Here is a 24,181-nt window from a genome sequence, read left to right as displayed (position 1 = left end):
CCTGAGTCTCACCAGCCCATCATAGGCTCCCGCGGCCGCCCACGACTGGCGCTCAGGGCCAGCCGTCCTTAGCAGGGCTTTGTGCTGCTCCCTGAATGCCCTGGAAAACTATCCGACCCTCTCAGGCACGGCGCGGCTCCCCTCCTCCTGCCCAGGGGGTTGGCACCGCAGCGGCTGTGTGCCCCGCTCCTGCCGGCCTGGGCACGCAGCGGAGGAAGCGTGTCGAGGAGCCGCAGCACCTCTTGCTCCACCGCATATGCACCAAGCAGGGGGCACGGAGCTGTCAGTGCGACCCCGTGGGCAGGAGGCAGCTGGAGACAGGTCACGGGCATGGGGAGCGGGAAGCCCTTGCCCAGCCGAGCCCCAAGAACGAGGTGGTGGCACTGACACGGGGTGGGTCTGAAAAAGGCTTGGGACAGGTTTTCGTCTCCCTCAGGCTTGAAAATTAGACCCAAGCAGGCCTCTGCCACGCTCCCACCCCTGGCCTGGGGTCTGGGTAGAGGCCAGGGCACTGGTTCTGCTCCTGCCTTCGGGGTGCAGGTCGGGAATATCTCCATCAAAGCCACTGGGGTGACCCGGCAGCAAAACTGGCATGAGTGGGAGGAGAATCAGGCCCTGGAAATCCAAGGCTGCGCTGCTGGGGACAGAGCAGGGTCACTGGGGGAAGAGGAAGGACCCAACGGTGAGGTGTCTTCGCGGCTCTTGCTGTCCAGAGACGGGCAGAGTCCCTGCATTTCCCTGCAGGGCAGAGAGGGAACCGGCCACAGCTCCTGGGCCCCCAAACCCAATGGCGCTAATAAAGAACAGTGTCCCGGGGCACGAGGGCGGCCGCAGAGCTGAGCTCCTGTCCCTTTAACATCTGGGAGGCGAGTCAGTTATTGCTGCAGGGACGTAAAACGCTGGGAAGACGCAAAGCAGAACAGGCCAGCTCCCCTCTCCCCTTGGCTCGGGCTAAGGAGCTCAGGATTTGGCCCTGCGTGTATTGTTTATGAGGCAGCCGGTCACCACGCCCACCCTGCTGCCGCAAGGGTCGCTGACGTCAGCCCCACATCCTGTGGCTCCAGGGCTCCCTAGGCCTGAGCATGGCAGGGGTGTGGGCTAGTGGCCGGAGCACAGGAGTGGGAGCCAGGAACGCCACAGTCTAATTCCTCTTCTGCCACTTCCTGTCTGGGGGGCTGTGGGCAGGTCTGCTCCTCTCTGTGCCCCCAGCTGCTGTGTGGGGTAAAGCTGACATGGCCCTGGGGCTGGGTGGGAGGCTTCATTCAGCGTGCAGAGCGCAGCGTGAAGCTGAGAAGTGCCGAGCTAAGCAGGCTTTGCAGCTGGCCGGCCCTGCTGCTGGACCACATGGGTGTCGGCCTCAGAAAAGGGCCAGATCCAGCCACAACCACCCAGTCCCCAAACCCTTGTCTGACCTCTCTGGCTCATGCTTCCAGGGGCCCCAGTGCAGAGCTGTGTCAGGGCCGCTGGCTGTGTGGGGAGGCAGGCGGCTGGTGAGGGGCATTTTTATCCTTGTTGGAGTAATGAGGAGCTCCTGGTTTTCCTCCTTTGAACCCCAGCCTCATGCCCACCCCTCCTTGCTGCCACTTCCTTCCCGCCGTGAACCAACCCTGCCTGCAGCCAGCTGGCATGCTGCTGGAGCCAGGGCAAGCCAGCAAAGGGGACCCCTCCCTGAGGCCCACAGGCAAAGCAGCTGAGGATGAAGGATGGTTTTATGAGCAGCCATAATCGCTTCAACCCGAGGCCAACTTTTCCTGGCGATCGACTCCACAGCTTATCTTTATGAGGCCCCTGACACTGTAACAGCCGCGGCCGCTGCTGGGATCCCGCCTCCTTTCCCAGGGACGTGTGGAGGAACCCCGTTTCCACTCGGGCCAGCCCACGTCGCTCTGTGCAGGGCAGCGTCCAGAGCCAGGCCGACGCTTTCACAGGGGGTTCGGCCTCTCGGGGGACAGCGTCAGCAGTGTCCGTGTATCCCTCCCACCGCTGCGGACTTCTCCTGGGCCGCCCAGCCCGGCCTGGCCCCGCCCTGCAGTGGGTGATTTGCACCCTTTGCACAGGGAAGCTGTCACCGGAGCAGGCCTGCTGTAAATCAGGGCTGTTTACCACCCTCTCCTCTGAGCTGGGCTCCAGTGGGAAAGAGGAGAAGGGAGCAGAGGGGTTGTAAATCATCCCCTACCCAGTGCAGGGCCAAGGCAGAGTTCAAGGGATACGTCCGCTGCAGGCAAAGGAAGACGTGAGCATAGGCTGTATGAGTGCTGACACTCCTACCTCAGCCCCTCACCAGGGCCCTGCCCTCTGCCTGTGGAGTTTCTGCCCAGCTAGCCCCACCCCCGGGCAGCATTGGGGATCCCCCTGAACCCCAGAGTCCTTCACTCCAGCTGCCACAGCTCCTCCTTGGAAGAGTCGCTGCGGCCAGTGAAAGAATCCGGGCACACAAAGGCTCAAGGAGGCAGAGGCTGAAATGAGACGGGAGGGAGCAAGGGCTGTGCGGGGGACAGAGCAGTGGGTGGCAGGGAGTTAATTCCTTCCTTTCTCCAAGGTCACCAGGCTCTGGGAACTGAGACTTCCCAGGACGCCAGGGAAAGGAGCGGTCTAGGCTGGCGTTAACCCTCTGTGGAGGGACGTACTGGCCCCAGGAAGGAATGGCAGAGTTACGGGGAACGTTTCATTAACATTCACTCAGCCTCAGCACTGGAAGGCCAAGCAGGTTCACCGGACACACCCCAAACCTGACGCCCTCTCCTGGGAACCGACTAGCTCCCAAGGTGACCTGCTCCAGCGTGGCCTGGATCTCCCCTAACCGTCAGGCCAGATTCTCCCCTAGCTACCACAGCTTCAGCGGGTGCAAAGATCTGAGTGGGGACGGGGAAGAAAGGGGTGCAGGATGCTATAACTGGCCTTATCAGACATACCAGCACTAGAGGTAAGGCAGGACTGGGAGATGAGAAAGAGATCCAAGGAACACATTGATATCCCCGTTAGAGGAAGCAGCATTTGCTGCAAAGAATATCGCTCCGAAATCTCTGCTTGGCAAGGAGCTCCCACCCCATATGTTGTTGCTTTGTTTTGATTTGAGCATTTATTTATATCCCACCAATGCTTTCTTCCAGGGGGGTACTTCAGGGTAAGTCCGAAACACGCAGCAGCAAACTTCTCGGCTCTTTGAGCTGTGGTCAAAGTGTTAGTAGTCTCTTGGTCTATCCAAGGCCGTGATCAAGTGTCTTGATGTTTTTGGTCTTTTGGCCTCGGGATGAAAACCTTGCCTTTGCTTCTGGGACCTTGAAGTGAAAAAATTCTCTAAATTACTCAACACCAAGGCGGGATCAATATCCACCGGGGTATGAAAGTGAGGGGGATTAGCACAGCCAAGACGCTCAGGTGATACACGGTTTCCTTCCAGAAGGGTTTGAGGAAAGGAGAGTCTTTTAAGCCACAGCACCTGGATAGCTCAGCCTCTTCCCCACCTTGTGGAAATAAAAAATGGTTAACAAGATAATGCATTTAGTTTTCTCAATGCCAGTTAAATATAGAAGACCCAGAGGGGCTGCAGAAAAATATACTTAATCTGCATATGTAAATTAAACAAAGAAATTGAACATCAGGCTTTAATCTAACATGTTTCAAAATATCTTCATTAACACGCCCTGACTAGCAGGTCAGTACCCCGAGGGCGGTCCGGGAGGATTCCAGCAGGAAATGCAGCTGGAGGACACATCCAGGCAGGAAGGTGAGAGCATTACCGGGACATGGATGCCACGCTCGAAAGCAAACCCCAGAAAGCTCCTGGGAGGGCCGGACGTTCTTTGTGCATCTGCCTGCAGCTGCAGTGCTGGTCATCCCAGCTTGACATAAAGAACAGGAGTACTTGTGGCACCTTAGAGACTAACACATTTATTAGAGCATAAGTTTTTGTGGACTACAGCCCACTTCTTCGGATGCATATATATGTTCCACTCTATATGCATCCGCAGAAGTGGGCTGTAGCCCACGAAAGCTTATGCTCTAATAAATGTGGTAGTTGCTAAGGGGCCACAAGTACTCCTGTTCTTTTTGCGGATACAGACTAACATGGCTGCTACTCTGAAACCTAGCTTGACATGTTAGGTTTCCACCACGCCTGCTTCATGACTTTGTGTTTTGTTATCCCCCCGCCCCGGCAGAGACAGAGCATTGTAACTAGTTTAGCTGTGTGGTAGCCTCACTCAAGAGACTGGAAACTATTTTACGTCCCATTGCAGCTTTCCTTTTGAATCTCAAGGGAAGTTAGTTCAAATCCACCATTCTGTGAGAAACTGGCTCCTTTCTAGCATTGAACAAACATGGTCACGTTCCCACCAAGGGCACTCACCTCAGTAATTCAATAAAGAGATGCTTGAGGAACGCCGATCTGGTCAGAGTCTCAAAGGCGGAATGGTTGCCTGTGAACAGAGCAGCCACCTCTTGGGCACTCCCTCATGGGCTGAGGTCACTCTGCTGGCACCCTGCCTCGGTTTCCCCACTTTCAGGGCTCGCTCACTCACTCAAGCTACCCAACAAACTCTTCTCTGGTTCAGCTACTGCCCTGCCCCCCAGGCTGGGTTTCTTAAAAGAACAAAACCATTCCCCAAACAAAGTTTCTTAAAATCCCCATCAAGTCTGTACTCCCCATCTTTCCTATGATGACAGGGGGAGGGGGGTCACCCAGGCTCTCCCGGCCTGCAGCCTCTTTCTGAAGACTCAGGACTCCCTACGGGGAGCCTACTCACTGCCCCCCTCACCCGAGTTCTCTCTCCCTGGGCCTCCCGCTCTGTGCAGTTCGGGGAACCAGCCCCTCCCGACTCAGCTGGTTCTGCTGATTAATCTCCCAGGTGTGACAGGCAGGGCTAATTAGATGGGTCACACAGGCCTGGTCCAGCTCTTAAAGGGCCAGGCTGCCCCAGCACAGTGCAGAAGAATTCAATGCCTTCAGGGTTCCCCCATCCGCTGTTCCCGGGCAGAGAAGCGGAGAGGTTGGCTGGAGTTTTTCTCTTGTGTTCAATGAAGTGAAGGGAGGTGATTCAGGCTCACCAAAAATCATGAGATTGGCTATAAAATCACAAGATTATGTAAAAATAATCGATTTGGGGGTTTGTTTTATTTGCCTTCTGCTTTTTGACCCTTTAGGGTGTGCTGGGGGTCACATTTTGAAGCTTTCTCCTCAGCCACGAGGGCTAGAAACTTACTTTTTCTTAAAGAATGGAGGCTGAAACCGTCACAGATCCACCTGACTCCAGGCGCTGGGGCTTGAAGGAAAACAAGAATGGTCATGAGACTCCTGACAAAATCATGAGAGTTGGCAACACTGAGGAATCATATGCCCTAGTGCGTTAGAGCTAACGCTGTGGATGCTACTAGTACATTTTCTCTCTCTAAGGCCTTGTCGACATGGGAACGTTACACCGGTTTAGCTGATCTCATTTTTAAACCAATGCAAACCCATGTGTGGGCACAATTACTTCAGTATAAGAGGGACTTATTTTGCTTTTGCTTATTCCTGTTCTCACTTGAATTAAACTAATACAGCAGTTCTCCAGCTGTGGGCTGGGACCCCAAAGTGGGTCGCTCATGACCCCATTTTAATGGAAGTGCCAGGGCTGACGTTAGACTTGCTGGGGCCCAGGGCCAAACCCCAAGCCCCACTGCCCGGGGCCAAAGCCCAGCCTGAGGACTTCAGCCCTTGGTGGTGTGGCTCAGGGTTACAGGCCCCCTGCCTGGGGCTGAAGCCCATGGGCTATGGCTTCCCCCCCCACCCCACCCCAGGGTGATGGGGCTTGGGCTTTGGCCCTGGCCCCCTTTGCCCAGGGCGGGCTCAGGCTTCGGTCCCCACCTCCTGGGGTCATGCAGTGATTTTTGTTGTAAGAAAGGGGGTGCGCTGCAGTGAAGTTTGAGAACCCCTGAGCTAATACAAAAAACAAACAGCAACAACCACAAAACGGTTGGTCTGGAATAAGAGGTTTGTTGAATTAAATCAATTGAAATTCTCAGTGTAGGTTAAACTGGTGCAATTTTAAATCATTGCTTAAAACCAGGGCTCAGAGTAGGGGGGAAATTGGGCTGGTCACCTACTCCAGCTCTGCTCCTAACCCCAAAATCCACCACAGCCCCAGAGGAGCTGGATGCTTTGGCTACATTAGTCAGCAATGAAAGAGTTAATGTTCCAATGTTCACTGTTGTCATTAGGCTCCAGAATAAACCCCCCATTCACTCCCTTAGAACCATTGTCTCTGTCTCCTTGCAGATAGAGGGGGGGTCAGGTTACCTTCACAAGGTTTCTTTGCAACAAGAAAGGCTAGAAACTTTAATTAAAACAACAACAACACCCACATCTTAAATTCTGCTGAATCTTATGGGAGCAAAGAGACGCAGTGGCACAGAGCAGTTGCCTGATCTCTCTCTGCATGACCCTGCTTGGAATGCCTTGAGCCTGCACTGTCTGCACACCACACGCAATCAAAACCAGGCGTTTTCCAGGCCTGGGTTCCCCATAACCAGAGCCAGCTGCCACGGTTTCCCTCCAGCGTGGATGGAAGCTCCAAGCATTGCCTCTGCGTTAGGTTCAGCTGGTCCTCCCAACGCCAACCCACAGTGCAGCGCTTCATGTGTGCAAATGACCCAGAGGTCCCTGTTCCTGGCAGCAATGCCAGGCGCTACTGCGGAGGTTGAGCAGGAAGCCCAGGATGCATCTGTGCATGGATCTCTCCCGAATCTCTGCTACACGGGGAGTTAGCAGGCAATGCCCATTTGATGTTAGCGGCCATGTGCCACGGGCCAGGCAGGCCTGCGTGAGGACAGCAGGACGAGCTGGGAGCGCTGGGAGTCGGAGTGCTGGCTATACCTCGCCAGAGGGGCTCAGTTAAATTCAGGACACAGCTCTACAGTGGAAGAGGCATAGCTGGTGTGACCCTCCCTGTGAGTTCCCTGTTCTCTGCCTGGCGATAACCCCCAATCCATCACCCTGAGGAATGTGGTTTATGGCCCTGGGGAGGTATTTAAAGGGAGAACGTAAAGGCTCTCTCGCTGCCTGGACGTTGGTGGGACAAAAAGGGACAGGCTGGACTCCTGGTGCAGGTAGGAGGCTCTCCCATCAAGGGGAGCAGCAACTGGTGTGGGTAGGAGCGGGGGGAGCGAAGGCTGCTCATTTGGGGATGTCACCCTTGAAGTAGTTCTGGACTAGCAGTGTCTTGTAGGGGAGCGTATGGGAGAATCACCTGTTACCACTGAACCGGCTCGTGGAACAGAAACAAATCGTGTGTATTCTCCATGCTAGTGTCTGAGCCAAAGCAGCACCGTTTTCCTTCAATGGTTTTCAAGGGGGACTCTGGGAAGCAAGGTGGGAAGGTGGAGGGGTCACCACCTTGTTTGGGCTGCATCCCCTTCTCTGGATACTGCTAAACCATCCCCGGCAGGGGCTGACTTTTACCCTGCCTGAAGAGCAGGTGTTCACCCAACTGCACCATACAGCATGGGTATTCCCCAGAGCAGAGACCCCCAGACTAAGGGCTTCTGTGCCCGCCAGCCTCCCTCCAAACCATTCGGTTCACACCGGGCCCTGCACCAGCTGTGGGTTTACATGTTAAGCAGGGAGAGTGTCACTTCTATAATGGGCCAAGCTGCAGCCTAGAGCGATCGATTATAGGCGTGTTAGATGGGATAGTGCGAATCCAGACCTGGGGTGAGTGGCTGTAACTCCACTGAGCTCAGCCCAGTTCTATCGGATCACACCTGGGCTGAATGGAACCAATCGGTATTAATAAAACTGGCATTATGAAGAGACGCATCTGCTCAGCTGGTACTGTCTACTAACAATGGGCGTATGCACTCGCCCGTGTATCGATCAGCTGGTGCCATCTAGTAACAGTTGTTGCTCTGGGTGTGTATGCGCTTGCACGGGTATGGTTTCCCCACCAACACCATGGGATGGAACACAGGACCTCTACCACCTGAGCTAAAAGAATAACTATCACATGGTAGATGTAGTAGATTCTTACCCTCTGATGTGGAACAGCCACTAGAGGGCGACAGAGACATGCACGCCTAGCGTGGTTTACACATGCGCCACCCACTGTATGGGGGGTGTCAGGCGGTGTGCATCGAGGCGCACGGCTGCCCCTTGGTGGCTGAACGAGCATGGGCTCGCAGTTGGCTGACAAGTGTGGCGTCTGCGGCCATGGATGATTATGGGGCCTGCACTGGAAATGCGTGCTGGCCGCTGGATCCCAGCCTGATGGCCCGAAGTGGGCTCGGGCTCGGTCTGTGACCTCCAGCCATGGCACTGGAGACAACAGAGCTGCCTCAGACTCGCAGGCGGAGCTCCAGCGAGGCGGAGGGGAAATCTCACTCTAACGCCGTCTCTCCCCGCTGCAGCCCGGAGGGGGCGGAGGCAGGCAGCCATGACAGTCTCCTACACGCTGAAGGTGGCCAATGCCCAGTTCGGGGGCTTCTCCAAGCTGCTCTTCAGGTGGAAGGGGAGCATCTACAAACTGCTCTACAAGGAGTTCCTTGTCTTTGTCATGCTGTACGCGATGCTGAGCATCACTTACCGGTGAGTATGTGGAACGGCTTCCCCACATGGGCTGTCCACACTCCAGGGACAGAACCCAGGACCTATGGCAGCCCTCTGCCACCTGGGAGAAAGGATTGATTTCACGAGCCAGCAGCAGTAGTAGGCTGTTCCCTTTTCGTGCAGCAGTCAGACTGTTTCACTTGCACATGGACTTGCTGGAAATACCTGTGTCCTTTACCCACTTGCTGTTGCTGCTTCTCTTTTATTAACCCCGTTTCTGCTGATGGACAGTGCCTGCCATTAGAGTATCCATCCATTTAGCTGGAGAACATCTGGAAATGCTAGTCTCAGGGAAAATCTGTCACTGGAGAGATCCTGCAGGCGCCCATCAGTGGAAGATCCCTGGCTTGGGTGACAGCTGGAGTGGGAACTCTTTAAGAAACATACCACAGGCAGGCTGGTGGGGGGGGGGGGTCACTTGGGCAGGGATAGAGCCGGGAGAAGTAAGCGCTCCTGTGCAGGGCAGTGAGGGGAAGAAGAATCTCAAGATGAGCGCAGAGGAGTTGGAGGTTCCAGGCAGTAACGCACACCGGGGTGAGCGCCTGATCCTGGCTCTTTGTGTCCCTGCAGGCGGTTGCTGACCGAAGAGCAGAAGCGTGTCTATGTGAAAGTGGCTCAGTACTGCAACCGCTCCACGGACCTCATCCCCATGTCCTTTGTCCTGGGTAAAGTGCCCCCTCCTGGGTCTCCTTCTCCTTCCTTTTCCATCCTTAGTGCCCGGTTAAGGCTGGAGCGAATGGATCAGATGGGCCAGGGCGTGAGTCTCGGAAGGGACCCAATTCTTTGGCTCCAGGCCCCAGAAACACATGGGCAGTTAGCTCAGTTCCAGCATCATTTGCACCTTTGACCCCAGGATCTCAAAGCACCTGCCACAGGAGGGGCAGCACTATCATCCCCATTAGATTACAGATGAGCAAACCGAGCCCCCGGCAGGTGAAAATGACTTGCCCAAAGTCGCACAGCATATCCAGGGGCAGACCCAGGGACAGAACCCAGGCATCCTGCCTCCAGCCACTTGACCGCACTTCCTCCCACTACAGTCCATTCGGCCTCTCTATTCCCCCTGCTGCATTCTCCTTCACACACTCTGCTAAGCTGTTATGTAGCACTGCTGTTCTGCCCCAGAGGTGGCTGCAATTCAGCGACCCCTGTGGATAAGTACCGCACATTTAGGATCCTCTGGGGAAGAGAAGTCCTGCAAAAACGTGAGAGACGGTTGTATGTGTGAGCAGAGGGCACAGATAGAAGGGAGGGGTGGGAGAGGGCACCAAGCAGGAGTGGGGAGACTGGAGACTGGAGCAAGGAGTTAATGATTAGACATTTACCGGCTAAAACAAGCCCTCGCCCGGCCAAAGCTTCCCAAGCTGGGAGATGTTTGTGGGAATGCAGTGGCACTCCTCAACAGCTCTCCCACCCTGCTGTGCCCTGGGAACGGGGTTATCTCTGACAGATGACTGGTGCATTATTTAGTGGCCCCTGCCCCTCCCTTGTGCAGGAGAAATGAGGAACTTCTTTGCTCCTTTCTGAGAGGTGACTCCTGCAGTAGCTAACCTGATGGGCTGGGGTGGCTGCCTGCCCTCCGGCTGCCCCCTGGTGCCCAGGCCTGATATTCACAAGAGCTAGAAATTCACCCCTGTGCAGAGCTTTGCTGGCACAAGGCGTGCGCACCAACAGGGTGAATTTCACCCTGTCTGAGCATCCCTGAAAGTACCAGCTGTTCCCTCGGGAATTCCGGTCTTTTCACTGCTCTTTACAAAATCTCCTCTAACGAATTCAGCCAGAGTCTGGCTAACTGCTTGAGCCGTTCACTCAAGCCCAGCTGTAGGTTATCGGATGTCAGTCCTGAGCCTTCCGCTATTGCCAGGGGAAATGAGTCAAAGGAAAAGCACAATGTCCCTCCAAACCGCTCAGCTACTCTTTATCTCTCCTGCCACAGAGAAATCCGTCTCCCACGGAAACCAGACAAACATGGTGACCGGGTGTCTTCCCACTCCTGTCTCTTTTCTAGCCACAAACCGCTCGGGGACCGTCTTCTGGTTACCTCCCGGGTGCAATTTATATACAGCGTTCTCCTCACCAACCTTACAAACGTGGGCAGCTCTGGACTGACAGCTGCATGCACTCCTTAGCGCACACAGCCATGGAGGGGGGAGACAGAAGGTTTCTGAGAGGCAGAGGGCTCTGGCTCGGAGAGTGGGTAGGTGGGTGGGTCAGTCATGTTGCTTCTCTCTGCTCTAGTCTGGCCCCCTGTTCTTCCTTCCTGTGTCTCTTCAGCTTTCTGGGCTCATGGGTTAATTAGCCTTGTCGTGATTTCCTGCCCATCCCCAGTTAGGCCCAGCTTTGCCCCTCAGGTTTCCTCCAGAGCGCTGTCATTGGTGGTCCAGGGATCAGAGTGCTGGTACAGTTGTCACAGGTGAAAACTACCTGCCGAGGGGAAAATCTGTCTCTTCTTTATCGTGTGTAGAAAGGGTGGAAAGAGCTCCTGGGCCTGCCCCCAAACACCAGCTTGGTTTCTGCGTTGGGAATATGAGCTATGCGAGGTCTGCTTTGCCCTGGCTTTGGTGGGAATAGTGATTCTTTAACAACGAGCGTTTTCGCCCTGCTGTTGCTCAGGCGTGGCTTAGACTTGGATTCAACATGGGGGCTAACACCTTCCAAGTAATGCATTGGAGAAGTCTTCTAGGGTGACGGGCTCATACATGCTGAAGGGGGCACGTTCAAGCCAGTGGAGGAGGGTAGGTTTTCACTCACCTCGTTTAGCGGATGTTGAAGGCAATGGGCCAGATTTTCAAAGGGCTTGAGAGAGGGACCTAGTGGGATTTTCAGAAGCACTTGTCAGTCTCTCTAGGGGCCTAGATCCCCTTGGAAATGGGGCCCCATGAGCCTTGTCTGCACTTGTCTTTTAAAACCCGTCCGTTAGCACACGCGAGCTCCCGCACACTCACATCCCATCTAGACAAGGCAACGCAGCAACGTCCCCCACTGCAGCTCTGCCAGCCCCTCACGCTCAGCACAACCCGCACGTCACCAGACGCCATCCCTAGTTAATGACCCCGTTTGCTCCTGCCTCTCATTGCTGGGTCTCCGACGCTCAGCTGCGGCTGCCGGCACTGCCTCCCCAGCTGGTAACCGTGCCCCCGTGGGCTGTCTCCGTGGGCAGGTTTTTACGTCACGCTGATCGTGAACCGGTGGTGGGCCCAGTACACCAGCATCCCACTGCCTGACCAGCTGATGTGCGTCATCTCCAGCACCGTCCACGGGAAGGATGAAAAGGGGAGGATCCTGCGGCGCTCGCTCATCCGTTACGCCAACTTGTCCTCCGTGCTCATCCTGCGCTCGGTCAGCACCAGGGTGCTCAAGAGGTTTCCAACCATGGACCATGTGGTAGAAGCAGGTGAGCTCGTCTCAGGGCCGGGGCAGAGCACTGCTGCGTTGGTTAGTTTCCAGGCTACGGCCAGCAGCCTTCTGCCTACGGAGCAGCAAGGGCTGGAGTTAAGGTCAGTGTCCAGGGAAAGCCTAGCGTGGCAGGGTGTTTTCTTGCAGGGATGATTTCCTGGCCCCCTCCCATCCTGAGGGACCCACTTCTCCCTCTGCTTCGTACTCTTGTGAGGCCTGATTTGACGCCTGCCAGCAGCCCTTCATCAGCCGTGGAGCCACGCAAGGCAGTCTCTGCGGCAGCTGCAGACTCGGAGCCAGCAGGGACTGGAAGCTGAACCCAGGTCGCCCACGTGGCTGAGCAGAATGCTAGCCACAGGGCCCCCCATCCCCCGCCAGCCCAGGGAGCAACGGGGTGGGGTGGGGCCTGGCAGAAGTTAATGGCAAAACTCGCCTTGACTTCCACGGGGCCAGGCTTTCAGGGTGGGATTGGAAATCTCGGGGCTCCTGCTGGGAATCGGCCTCCCCTGCTACAATCCCAGCAGCAAGTCATGCCGTGCTCCGTGACGGCCTTGGAGTCTCCTACTCCCGCCACTGACCGGAGACTCTAGGGGCCATTTCTCCAGGGGTGGAGCCTTCCTCTGGAATCTGTGACCCTGAGCGGCTTCCTCCTGGGCAACCAGGAGGCCAGGTTAGCAGTGAAACCACATGGAGTTTGTCACCAGTTACTGAGGCAGATGGTTCCAGGAGCTCCCCATGGCTGGCTGAGTCGCAGAAAGGGGGCTGGACAGCTCCGGGGGTGGTGCTGGGAGGCAGAGCTCAGATCCAGCCCAAGTCGGTAGTAACTGGGAGTTGCTGATGGCTGCCTGGTGGCCTGTGTGAAATGAGCTTTGGTCTCAATCCGGTTCCTGCTAAGAACAGGGGTGCCCATCACAAAACCCACCCCACACAACCAACTCCCTTGCTGGCAGCATCAGCAGAGAGCTCAAGGACTGAGCGGGTCATGGACACTGATCTGCCTCCTGGAGCGGGTGTCCCCGCTCTCGAGATGGGTGCATATTGACGGGGCACCGTGTGGGGGGCTTGCCCTGCTGCTGCCCGCGACGTATCTGTTCTGAGGACTGAGGGCTGCTGCAGCCAGGCCAGACAGTCTGGTCCCTTTCACCAGTGCTGGATTCATGGGAAGCAAACCCAGGAACCCGCTGAGCAGGGGCCAGGCAAGGGGGTGAAGAAGGGACCCTGAATCTCTCCCCTACCTGCCGTCTCCCACGCTGCAGGCTTCATGACACAGGAAGAGCGCAAGAAGTTTGAGAGCCTCCACTCGGACTTCAACAAGTACTGGATCCCCTGCGTGTGGTTCACCAACCTGGCTGCCCAGGCCAGGCGAGATGGGCGGGTCAGGGACGACGTGGCCCTCCGCTTACTCATAGATGTAAGTTTGGGGGGGACTGGAAGGTCAAGGGATGGGAGGGAGTGTGGATCTGGGAGCTTGTTGCTGGGACCTGGGGTGTCAGCTGCTGGTGGCGGGAGCTTGTCCAAGGCTGCTATCACCCAGGTGATAACCCCGCTTTCCCCTCTCTGCGTAGGAGCTGAATCTGTACCGTGCCAAATGCAGCATGCTGTTCCATTACGACTGGATCAGCATCCCGCTGGTGTACACACAGGTCAGTGAGTGCCCAGCCTTCAGCTCACCCTCCATTCCCAACCCTCCAATGGCATCCGGAGGTGGGAACCACATGGCCCGTGGAAACTGACCCCTCCAGCCCCTTCACAGCAAGGGAATCAGTGACAGTTCCTTTCCCTGCCAACCACACACCCTTCACATGTAAGCCGCTTCGGGCTAGTTCTACAGGGTAGAGACGACCTTTTACATGTAGCATCTGCAGAGAGCTTATGGGGCCCTGGCGGCTGACCCATGGTGAGGTAGATCCATGTCTTCCTAGATACAACTTGAGTTTCTCTATCACTTTTCATCTCAAAGCACTTGGCGCTTCACCCACCACTACACTGCATCCACCTCTGGGGTGGGGTGCAGCAGCTGTTTAACAGCACACCGCAACATTGGACAAGGAGAGGTTCAAACAGGGAGGGAAGAAGGATCCCGTTTCTTAATGAAACTGTAGGAAGAGTGTAGAGCGGCAGCATGGAATCACCCCGAGTTGGAATTTGGCAGGGATACCAACTTACACAGCACGGCTACTCTTGTGAGACGTGCCACAAGACTCTTTCACGCTCACCAGTGGCAGGATCTCAGTGTTACTCTCATCTATCTCCGTCTGTCAAACTGTATCTAGTCTCATTTTCCAAAGCACTAGTTCCCCTTTTAGGATTTCCCATGTGCATTGGGACTAGCCAGTGGCTCCTCCACACCCAACTCTGGCTAACCGAGTGTCTCTGATGCAGGTAGTTACAATCGCCGTCTATTCCTTCTTCGCCTTCTGTGTGATTGGGCGGCAGTTTCTGGAGCCCCTGGACCCAGAGCAGGATCAGGACCGGTATCTGGATCTGTACGTCCCTCTGACCACCCTCCTGCAGTTCTTCTTCTATGCCGGCTGGCTGAAGGTGAGCACGTTCCTGGCGCAGGACCCTGCCGGGCACCAGCTTGGTGGGAGAGCTGACCTTGCCCCCGGTTGTCGGACTCCCCTGCAGCCCCTGTCCCCTCTGTGAACGTGACGTAGGGCACTGGGGCATGTCAGGGGAATCAGTGAGGAGCTTTTCACTTCTAGGTCACTGTGACGCTCCCCAGGCGCACCCACTGCCTGCCCTTAGCACGAAGCAGCTTTGTCTGTCTCCGCCGTGGTTCAGCTCCCTGAAACCACCCACCTCTGGCCCCGCAAGCCCATACTTCTGGGTCTCTGCAGTCTCGCCCTCTCTGTGCAGGCTAGTGCTAGGTTTACACACAGCCACCCCCAAGTCCTCACGGCGCTCCTTGCAGCCCCAAGTTCGCTGTCCCGGGAAGAGAACAGTGCGCACGTCACCTTGGTGAATCCAGCCGAGTCGTCGCACTTCACTTGACACCACAGCGCTACGAGTTCTTTCTAACCCAAATACGATTATTGACAGAGCCCAGGTCCAAAGAGCCAAATGTGTCATGAGCAAGAATATTAGCAGCAGAACAGTTACATGGAAAACAGCCGGATACCAGGCTTAGCAAAGTCAAAACGACTTTAACTGCTCACGTCCTTGTCTAAAGCAGTTTCTCACTTTCAGCGATATTCCCCAGTGTGACCAGGTCAGATTTTCAGTATATAGACACAAGGATTAAAATCACATCGGTATATGCATTTCACAGTGATATGAAGGACCAACATGATCCTGGCTTTCACTGGAGACCTTACAAGGCCCCAGGGCCGTCCTTAGGCATACGCAGCTGCACCAGCCCCGGTGACCAGCCCTATCCCTCGGCCGGCCCCCCCTGCAAGGGCCATCCCTAGGGGGGTGTGGGGCCCCGCACAACTCCCTCCATCCTGACTCTTACCTGGCCCCCCGCTAATCCTCCAGGCCACTCTGAGTCTGTGGGGCTCCCAAAAGTGCCCCCCCACAGCTCCTGCCTCCCAGACCCTGGGGGAGGGGGGGCTGCATAGGGCACCCAAATGACTAGGGACAGCCCTGCAAGGGCCGGTCGTTTAGGGATAAATCCCATGAAAGCGATCTGTTAGGCGCAGCGAGTTTTTCAGCCGTTAGGCGTTGCTGACACAGAGCTGTGAACCCTTTGCCAACTGGCACCAATGAGCTTGTGTCTCACAGTCACAGGTGTGGTTGCAGCCCAGGTGAGTGAGTCTTTCCCAGCTGATGGACTCAGTGAGAGACCTGTCCCCCTCACACAACTGAATTCTCTGACTGGCCCCCGCTTGTGGACCCTTTGAGCAATGACAGAATGGGCCACTGGGACTGAGCTCCCCTCTCTGCCCTAGAAGGGGTCGCTTCAGCTCAGGGCAGATGTGTCTCAGCATCGGGTTTCAGAGTAGCAGCCGTGTTAGTCTGTATCCGCAAAAAGAACAGGAGGACTTGTGGCACCTTACAGCGCCGCTTCCCATCTCTACCTCGTCTGCGGGCAAGCAGAGGCCTCCAGGGCGGCAAATCCCTGCTTACGAGGCTCCTTTTTCGGTAAAGCCTTCAAGTGAAAATCCACCGCTGTTAGTGTAGCGTGTTTCACAAGCACCGGAGAACCCTTAGCCTGGTGTCTGAGTGTGTGGGTCTCATGGGGTCTTCTGCCTTCGTTCTCCAGGTTGCAGAACAGATCATTAACCCATTTGGAGAGGACGACGATGACTTTGAAACTAACAAGCTGATCGACAGGAACTTGCAGGTGCGCCCCGTCCCTCCAAAGAGGGTGTGGTGTAGAGACAGGTGTGCCGGCCGGGAGCACATCTTCGATGCCTCGGAGGCTGTTCTATCAAACTGGAATAATCAGGACCGCACAGAGATGCTACAGGCCAGGATTAGGGGCAGGACAGGGAGTCTTTTGCCTCCAAGTCAGATTCAAATCCAGTCCTTGTATAGGTGTTCCGAGGTTCCTAGATCCAGTGAACTGGGGCTCTCCGCAGGCAGATGTCCACATCACAAAACTGACATCACAAGTGACCCTCATTGGCATTGCAGTAGAGAAGACACAGAATGAATGGGCTGTATCTGAACTTCAACTTTGGGGTCTCTCCAGAACAGGGGTGAAGCCGAGCCTCAGGGGATGGTGCCCGTGTGACAGGGAGAAGCTAGCGCTGCTAACGCCCATGCGGTGGGTGGCAGACACCAGCCTCTGGGATTAATTAGGCTGGCACCATGCACCAGCCATAAAAAAATCCACAGGAGAAATGGAAACAAATAAAGGAGAAACGCTAGGAAAGTGTGGAGCCGGAGGATTGTTCCATCACAGAATGCGTCTCCCTGGTGCCCAGTTCTGCACCTGCTGCAGTTGGCTGGAGTGGGTACAGGATGAGACCCTGTGCGAATGCAGCCTCCGGGTCTGACTCTCCCTCAGGCAACATCCTCGCTGGAGTGAGGGGGAGTTTTGCCTTTGATGCACGAAACGCATGTCAGGGTCACCCTCGTGGCCTGCCTGCCTTCTCTGTAGCACCCCCGCGTGGGCACCGCTAACAAACTTAGACAATAGTCCCAAGGGACATGTAAAATAGAAGGGTCTCTGCCCCTCCCGAGATCCCCTTCCGCCTGCTCTCTGAGTGCTGACCCTCCCCACTTCCTACCCGAGCTGCTGATCCTCACGGCTCCCTCCCTGGAGTCTTTCCCCCAGTCTAGATCCTTATTCCCAATCTCTCTCCAGGCCCCCTGCCTAGGGTTGGGCCCACTCCTCTTTCCCTCCTGCTACCCTCTTCCCTCAGGGCCAGTCACAGAGGACAATCCCCCCCCAACCCCTTTCTGGAACTCAATCGATGCTTCCCCAGCTGGCTCTGATAACTGAATTGAAACCCCTGATGCCAGAGCATCAGATCAGCTGATCCCTCACAGGCAAGACTGCGCCCCACTCCCCTGAAAGACCCAACCAGCCTGTGGCATGCTCTGTTCCTCTGAGCCTGCCCTTTGCCACCCTTAGGTGTCCCTGCTCTCCGTGGATGACATGTACCAGAACCTGCCTCTAACAGGGAAGGACAAATACTGGAATGAATCCACAGCTCAGCCGCCATACACCATCGCCACGGCTGCTGAGACCTTGAAGCCCTCCTTCCTGGGATCCACCTTCGATATGCGGTAAGGTCAGCGGGATCATTCCGAACGAAAACAGCCGCTACGGCCGAGAGCCTCTGGGATTGCTCTGAAGGGTGGTTTGGACCTGAAAAGCCACTCTCAAAAGGGCCGGGCGGGCTCCCCTTTCTTGCCCCTCAGACACGCCAGATCAATTTACTCAGTTTACAAGTAGGAAGGTGATTTGTCTAATAACTGCTTGTGTCACAAACTGATCCTGGAATCTAAGAGGCAAGTTGGGGGGTGGGAAGTTCTAGCTTGTGCCTCATCCATTTCTAAAGATCTGCAGGTCAAATTCTGCCCTTAGTTACACCTAAGTGAACCCCGTTGTCTGCAGGGGGAATTGAGGGCAGAACATGACGACAATTGGGTGCACTAAGGTAAGTGAGGGAAGACTCTGGCCGGAATCATCTGAATTACTTACCAAGCTGCATGAACTGGGAAGAACCCAGCCTGCAGTGAGATTGCTGGGCTTGTCGTCAGGGAAAAACATCTCTTACTTTACCAAGCAAATTTGGTGCAGAATCGTCTGGCTCTGCACTTGGAGTGTCTCACTCCTGATGATGCATGAGCCAAAAGAGACTCCAGCTCCCTCGGCGTTGAGCTAACAGGAGTAAAGACCGTCTCCTAGGCAGCAGCTCTGGCTCCAGGATGCACAGGAACAGGTCTGTGAGGGAGATGGGGCTACTTCCCGTAGGGTGACCAGATGTCATCCTACCGATTTTATAGGGACTGTCCTGATTTTGGGGTCTTTTTCTTACATAGGCTCCTATTACCCCCCCCCACCCCGTCCTGATTTTTCACATTTGCTGTCTGGTCAGCTTAACTTCGAGTAACAATTTTTCTTACGCGAACCCCGTTAAATTGTGTTCGGGAACTTGGTTTGTGAGGCGAAGGGCAACAGCAGCCCTTGCTCTGGTTACCAAACCCAAGCTCAGATATTAAAGCAGGGGACGCTGATGCACTAGCCACGTTTTAGTGCTTTCTTTCAGCCCCCTTGCTGAGGCAAAGCTCCCAGGAGCGTCCAGGGCAGCTTGGCTGAAGGTCTGTGCTGGGTGGGGCCTTGTGGTCCCAGGAGCCTGTCCCAGGCACGCCGATCTGACGCCGATCTGAAGCCCTTTTACATCAATGGGACCTTTTCCCCTGCCTTCCAGTGGCTCTGACTCGGAGCCTGCGCCCTAATCCCACGCTCCTTCCCCAGGATGAGCGACGACCCGGAGCAGAGCCAGCAGGTGGAGGCCTCGCCCAGCCTGCCCCGCATGCACACGCCCTTGCTCAACCGCTTCCTGACCGCGGCCGCCTCCCCCGCTGTCAGCCTGAAGAATTTCGGGAGGAGCAACCGGGCCCACCACCACCTTTTGCGCCTCAGGGGTGAGGGCGGCTTCCCCTCTCCCAACCCCCGCTCTGGCGAGGACCCCGAAGCGGTGGGCCGCATCGAGGAGGAAGAGACGGAAGATGAGGCCAGCGAGCCCCCCACACCCGGCACCCGCCTCAAGATACCCAGCCGGCTGGAAGCCTCACAGGGGCCTCAGAGGGAGAACCCCCAGATCCGCGTGAGGCAACCCTCCGACGAGAGCATTGCCACCGACCAGTCGGCTGCCTAGAGGCAGCGAGCTCAGCGTGCCTCGTCACTCCACTCTCAGTGCGAGCTGCGCCCCGGCATCTGTCCTCTAGGCCTGGCAGCTCGTGTGATAGTGCTGTCAGCTAAGGGCCTGATCCAAAACCCACTGAAATGAAGGGCAAGACTCCCCCTGACTCAGTGGGCATTGGAGCAGGCCCACAGGGCCAGAAGCCAGACTGTAGCGATCAGCTCAAACGCTGCAAAGGGTTCGAGAAGGATCGTGCTCTACAGAAAGCCCCGTCACCAGTTCCCCATCACACCCCTCTGGTTGCCATGGCCCAACTGTTGGATTCACTGGGTGACAAAGAACCAAACTGAGGGACACAGGAGAAATATTCATACAGGGAACTTAAAATGCTGCAAGACGCCTCCCGTGAGGGTAAATAAATCTCTCCCTAGCCTCAGCTGTGTGATCCTTTATTGCGGATGTCAGTCGTTTTCAACAATACAAATGCAGGGACACCAAGCGTGCATGGCACACGGGGAGCAGTGGGGCTAAAATAAGACAGGCAAGAGGGATTCTCTTCTGAATCATTCAGACTTTCAGCTGGAGCCGTCGTTTACTGAGTTGCGCCTCCCTCACACCTGCCTAGGCAGTTGTTCGGTCCGAGAGGGTAAGGTCAGAAGGGACCACTATCTAGCATGCGCACCTGCACCCACCCACTAGCCTCACAACCAGAATGAGACCAAACTATTCCAGCCCACAGATCAGCTTACATGATATTTAAAAACACAAAAAAACTTTCCAACCTGGTTTAAGTGATTTGGTGTTTTTGTAAGGGGATGACGTAGTGATCAGAACAAGTTCCATGAAAATAACACAGTGATCACGGATGAGAAATCAAGCCTTCAACGTTTGAAATGCAAAGTTCAGGCTGAAAATCCCCCTCCCTCACCCTCCAGCTTAAAATGAGCTATTTTTCTAGCATACAGTATGGAATACCCACCCCCAGAACCACACATCGCTACACAGGTGATAGGACATAATCTCCAAAGGGGATTTTGTAAAGTCTCAATTAAATCTACAAAAAACAAGCCACGTTGGAAGAAAACTGGTCCATTTGTTTAAAAGCTACAAACATTTAAAGGTAACAAGGTAAAATATTTCCATTTGGTTCCTAGCATAGAGCATTTCAGGGCAGCTGTCTCTTTTCCCAGGCTGTGTGTAAATGTATAGGGCTACTTCAAGGCTCCGTTATTAATCAACTAGCATCCCCTACAGTTTGCAACAGGGTACACACATTGTGTGACTTTCGGGAACTGCACAGTGTGCCCCCTAGAGGCTGCTGCTGCAGTAGCCGCACCAGCCTGGTCCCATTCCAAATTCCCAAGCCTCTTTGGGGAATCTGAGGTGGATTCTCTCTCCTGTATACCCTCCCATCTCAGGACATGAAGAGACCAGTTAATCAAGTGCCAACTTCACATTAATTCAGAGATTGCAAGGCCAGAAGGGACCATCGTGATCCTCTAGCACGGTGGTTCTCAAACTGTGGGTCAGGACCCCCAAGTAAGTTGAAACCCCATTGTAATGGGGTCACCAGGTCTGGCATTAGACTTGCTAGGACCCAGGGCTGAAGCCAAAGCTCAAGGGTGACAGGCTTGGGTAAAGCCTTGGTAAATTGTTCCAATGGTTTATTACTCTCACCTTATCTCTCGTCTGAAAGTGTCTGGCTTCAACTTCCAGCCGTTGGACCATGATAGACCTTTCTCTGCTAGACTGAAAAGCCCATTCATATTTGTTCCCCATGGAGATAGGTTGTAATCAAGTCACTGCTTAACTTTCTCTGTTAAGCTAAATAGATTGAGCTCTTTGAGTCTATCGCTACAAGGCAGGTTTTCTAACCCTTTAAACATTCTCATGGCTCTTCTCTGAACCCGCTCCAATTTATCAGCATCATTCTTGAATTGTGGGCACCTGAAGTGGACACAGCATTCCAGCAGCGATCGCACCAGGGCCAGATACAGAGAGAAAATAACTGACCTCTCTGCTCCTATTCAAGATTCCCGTTTATACATCTCAGGATCACATTAGCTCTTTTGGACACCGCATCACACTGGGCGCTCAGGCTCAGCAGACTATCCGCAACTGTCAAACCTTTTCCAGAACCACTTCCTTCTCCACAGTCTCTGCCTTCTGTAAGTATGGCCAACAATCAAACGGGCTGTCTCTGAGTGAAGCTCTCTACAGCATTTTTCAGACAGGGAAATAAGCGGAGGATGAAGTGAATTGCTAGGGGAGTATTGTGGCCAGATGGATGAGACATAATCCCACTCAGCAAGAGACCTGGTTTCTATTTCCCACCTCACTACTGAATGTGATCATAAACAAATATTTGCCTCAGTTTCCCCATCTGTACAACAGGGAATATCCCATGAATGTTCTGACCCATTTGCACTTGCATAGAAAAGAGATGGGGTACTGGCTATGACATTTTTCTAGGATGCCTTTTATTATCTTAAGCCCACCTCTGGCATTTCTTTGGTGGTGGTTGGGGGGGGGAGGGAGGGAGGGAAGAAAGTTGATTCATGCGATATGGTGAAGAGTGCTTGTGTAAACTGTATGGCAAACCTCCAGGCCAAGTTCAGGTCTGCTGTAGGCAGGCACAAGTCTCACTAACTTCACAGGAAAGGTACCCAGTTACCTCACCGGTAAATTTGATCCTCCATTGCCTGCCACGTCTCAGACAGCTGCAGTTAAGGGAAACATGGCCGAACATGCTGTAGTACTAGAGTTTAGACACACCAAAACCAGCTGCACCTCTTTGTCTGCTATGTGAGAGAATGTGGTGGGCTGGGCACGGAGGACACTGGCTGGGGGTTACATGAGACACAGCCACTTCTTTTGCACATGCTCTAAAGTCAGAATCCTTTTTCCTTCCACACGACAGGATTTGGTTCTTGTGCACCTAAAAGGTCTCTAGAGAAATAAGTTGTATAATCACCATTTTATACTGCATTGAAAAGCAATGTTTTAAGCACATACGCAAATGTTTTTGGTTTAAAAATATGGGTGGTTTAAGCCCACTGTATACATTTGCACCTATTCCCAAGAAAAATCGGTGTAGAGGGAATTAGTAGTTCTCTGCTTTTGAAACTAGTCAACATTTGAAAGGGAAAATAAATGTAACCAAGGGCTTGTCTACACAGGGAAGCTACTGAAAAACAAGCTGGGGTGTGAATTTAAAGGGCAATAGCTTTTCTAGGTTATTTCCCCATGTAGACAAGCCCTAATTTCTTGAGTGTATGCAAGTGGTTACTCAATTCTTCTCTGACACTATTTCAGACTGGATTTGAGGACACTCTTCTCACTGCCGGCAGTTCCCTCTACAAGCTCTCTGTGCATCCTCTGTTAGAACAGCTCAGCCACGCTCGTGACTGTCTGCTCCCTCCTGGTTAACAGTATTACTTCTCATTTTGTGGATGGCCGAGCTACATTTGCAATCGTGACCTTCAGGGTTTAGCAAACATTAAGGATGCAAGTGCTCCCTGCTATGGGGTGCTCCCAGTGCTAACAGAGGTTTGTACAAAGACCAAGAGCATGGTTATACTTTATAGGTAAAAAATAGGAAAGTGACACCAGCAACTGTTTATACGGCCATTTTCACATGCAGTTATTCCCTCTGTGTACACACGTTACTGTAACTAGCCGCACAACTAACACGGGGGAATTATATGAAGATCTGCGATGTCCGGTATCACACTGAAGCATAAAGGCAGAATACCTCCTTGTGAGGAATAAAGCCAGAGCCCGTCTTAGAGCTATTTCAGGTTGTCTGCAAGCAGGAAAACAATACAAACAGGCTACACTGGTTTAGTAGCTTCTCTTTAGCCACGGGGGCTGTGAAATCTGGCACATGGGCTAAATAAAAGCTTTATGCAGCCCAGACATTTGACACCAGTTGTGCGCCTTCTCCACTGCCCCCTAGTGGATGGAATAGCTCACCACCAAGAAGGTGGTGGTCACCTTGCTAGGACAGAAGAGCAAACCCAAGAAATAAGGAGAAAGGAACAGACTTGCATAGAACAAAACACTCGTTGGGTGAATTCTAGTTATGCATCAAAGAAGTCTGCACCTTTCTTAGATTCAAAGGCTGAGTTGCATTTCCAACCTGATAACCTACAGGAGACCTAGACAAACACGCTCAAGCAGAAGACTTGTTTAGTTTGATGCAGATGGGAATCTTGTGACTCGTTTTTTCCTTCAGCTGAAATGACCCTATTAGGGAATGAAAACCAATAGGCAGGGGTGCATCTTTTCACAATGGAGAAGTGACACCGGGGTCCCCCGAGGATCTGTACTGGGACCAGTGCTGTCCAACATACTGACAAGTGATCTGGAAAAGGGGGTGAACTCCGAGGTGGCAAAATTTGCAGACAATACAAAATTACTCAAGACGGTTACGTCGAAAGCTGACTGCAAAGAATTACAAAGCAGTCTCACTAAACTCGGAGACTAGATAACAAAATGACAGATGGAATTCAATGTGGTAAGTGCAAAGTAATGCACATTGGAAAATATCCCAAGTATACCCTGTTTCCCCGAAAATAAGACAGTGTCTTATATTAATTTTTGCTCCCAAAGATGCGCTAGGTCTTATTTTCAGGGGATGTCTTATTTTTCAGAAATGAAAAATGCCTTATTATCGGTGGATGCCTTATTATCGGGGAGGTCTTATTATCGGGGGGATGCCTTATATTACAACGAGAGGCAAAACTGTAAGTAGGCCTTATTTTCGGAGGATGTCTTATTTTCGGGGAAACAGGGTACATCAAAACGATGTGGCCTAAATTAGCTATTTCCACTCAAGAAAGAGATCATGTGTGGATATCGACAAGTCATGTTGTATATGTCTCTGAAAACATCCACTCAATGTGCAGCGGCAGTGAAAAAAGCTAACTATGTTAGG

The 24,181-nt window shown here is 53.9% G+C and overlaps 1 protein-coding gene across 1 annotated transcript; it reads left to right on the top strand.

The window, feature by feature from the left end:
• The first annotated feature begins 7,008 nt into the window (after nt 1-7,008).
• Nucleotides 7,009-22,818, top strand: BEST4 (bestrophin 4). The gene is made up of 10 exons (XM_005303046.4): nt 7,009-7,086; nt 8,383-8,560; nt 9,152-9,246; nt 11,742-11,975; nt 13,234-13,388; nt 13,543-13,620; nt 14,360-14,518; nt 16,185-16,265; nt 17,505-17,659; nt 18,855-22,818. Exons 2-10 carry the CDS (start codon nt 8,409-8,411, stop codon nt 19,255-19,257), a joined length of 1,512 nt encoding a protein of 503 aa, XP_005303103.1. The 5' UTR covers nt 7,009-7,086; nt 8,383-8,408; the 3' UTR covers nt 19,258-22,818.
• The last annotated feature ends 1,363 nt before the right edge of the window (nt 22,819-24,181 follow it).

Source organism: Chrysemys picta, chromosome 8 (genome assembly GCF_011386835.1).
Source record: "Chrysemys picta bellii isolate R12L10 chromosome 8, ASM1138683v2, whole genome shotgun sequence".
Taxonomy (NCBI): Eukaryota; Metazoa; Chordata; order Testudines; family Emydidae; genus Chrysemys; species Chrysemys picta.
The sequence above is the reverse complement of the archived record's forward strand: the minus strand, read 5'-3'. Positions and strand labels throughout refer to the sequence as shown.

Bases quoted from the DNA above. Each gene is read 5' to 3' on its own strand.
- BEST4 (XM_005303046.4), top strand. From the start codon at position 8,409: ATGACAGTCTCCTACACGCTGAAGGTGGCCAATGCCCAGTTCGGGGGC. The intron at 8,561-9,151 runs GTGAGTATGTGG...GTGTCCCTGCAG, and splicing joins ATGCTGAGCATCACTTACCG to GCGGTTGCTGACCGAAGAGC. The intron at 11,976-13,233 runs GTGAGCTCGTCT...CCCACGCTGCAG, and splicing joins GGACCATGTGGTAGAAGCAG to GCTTCATGACACAGGAAGAG.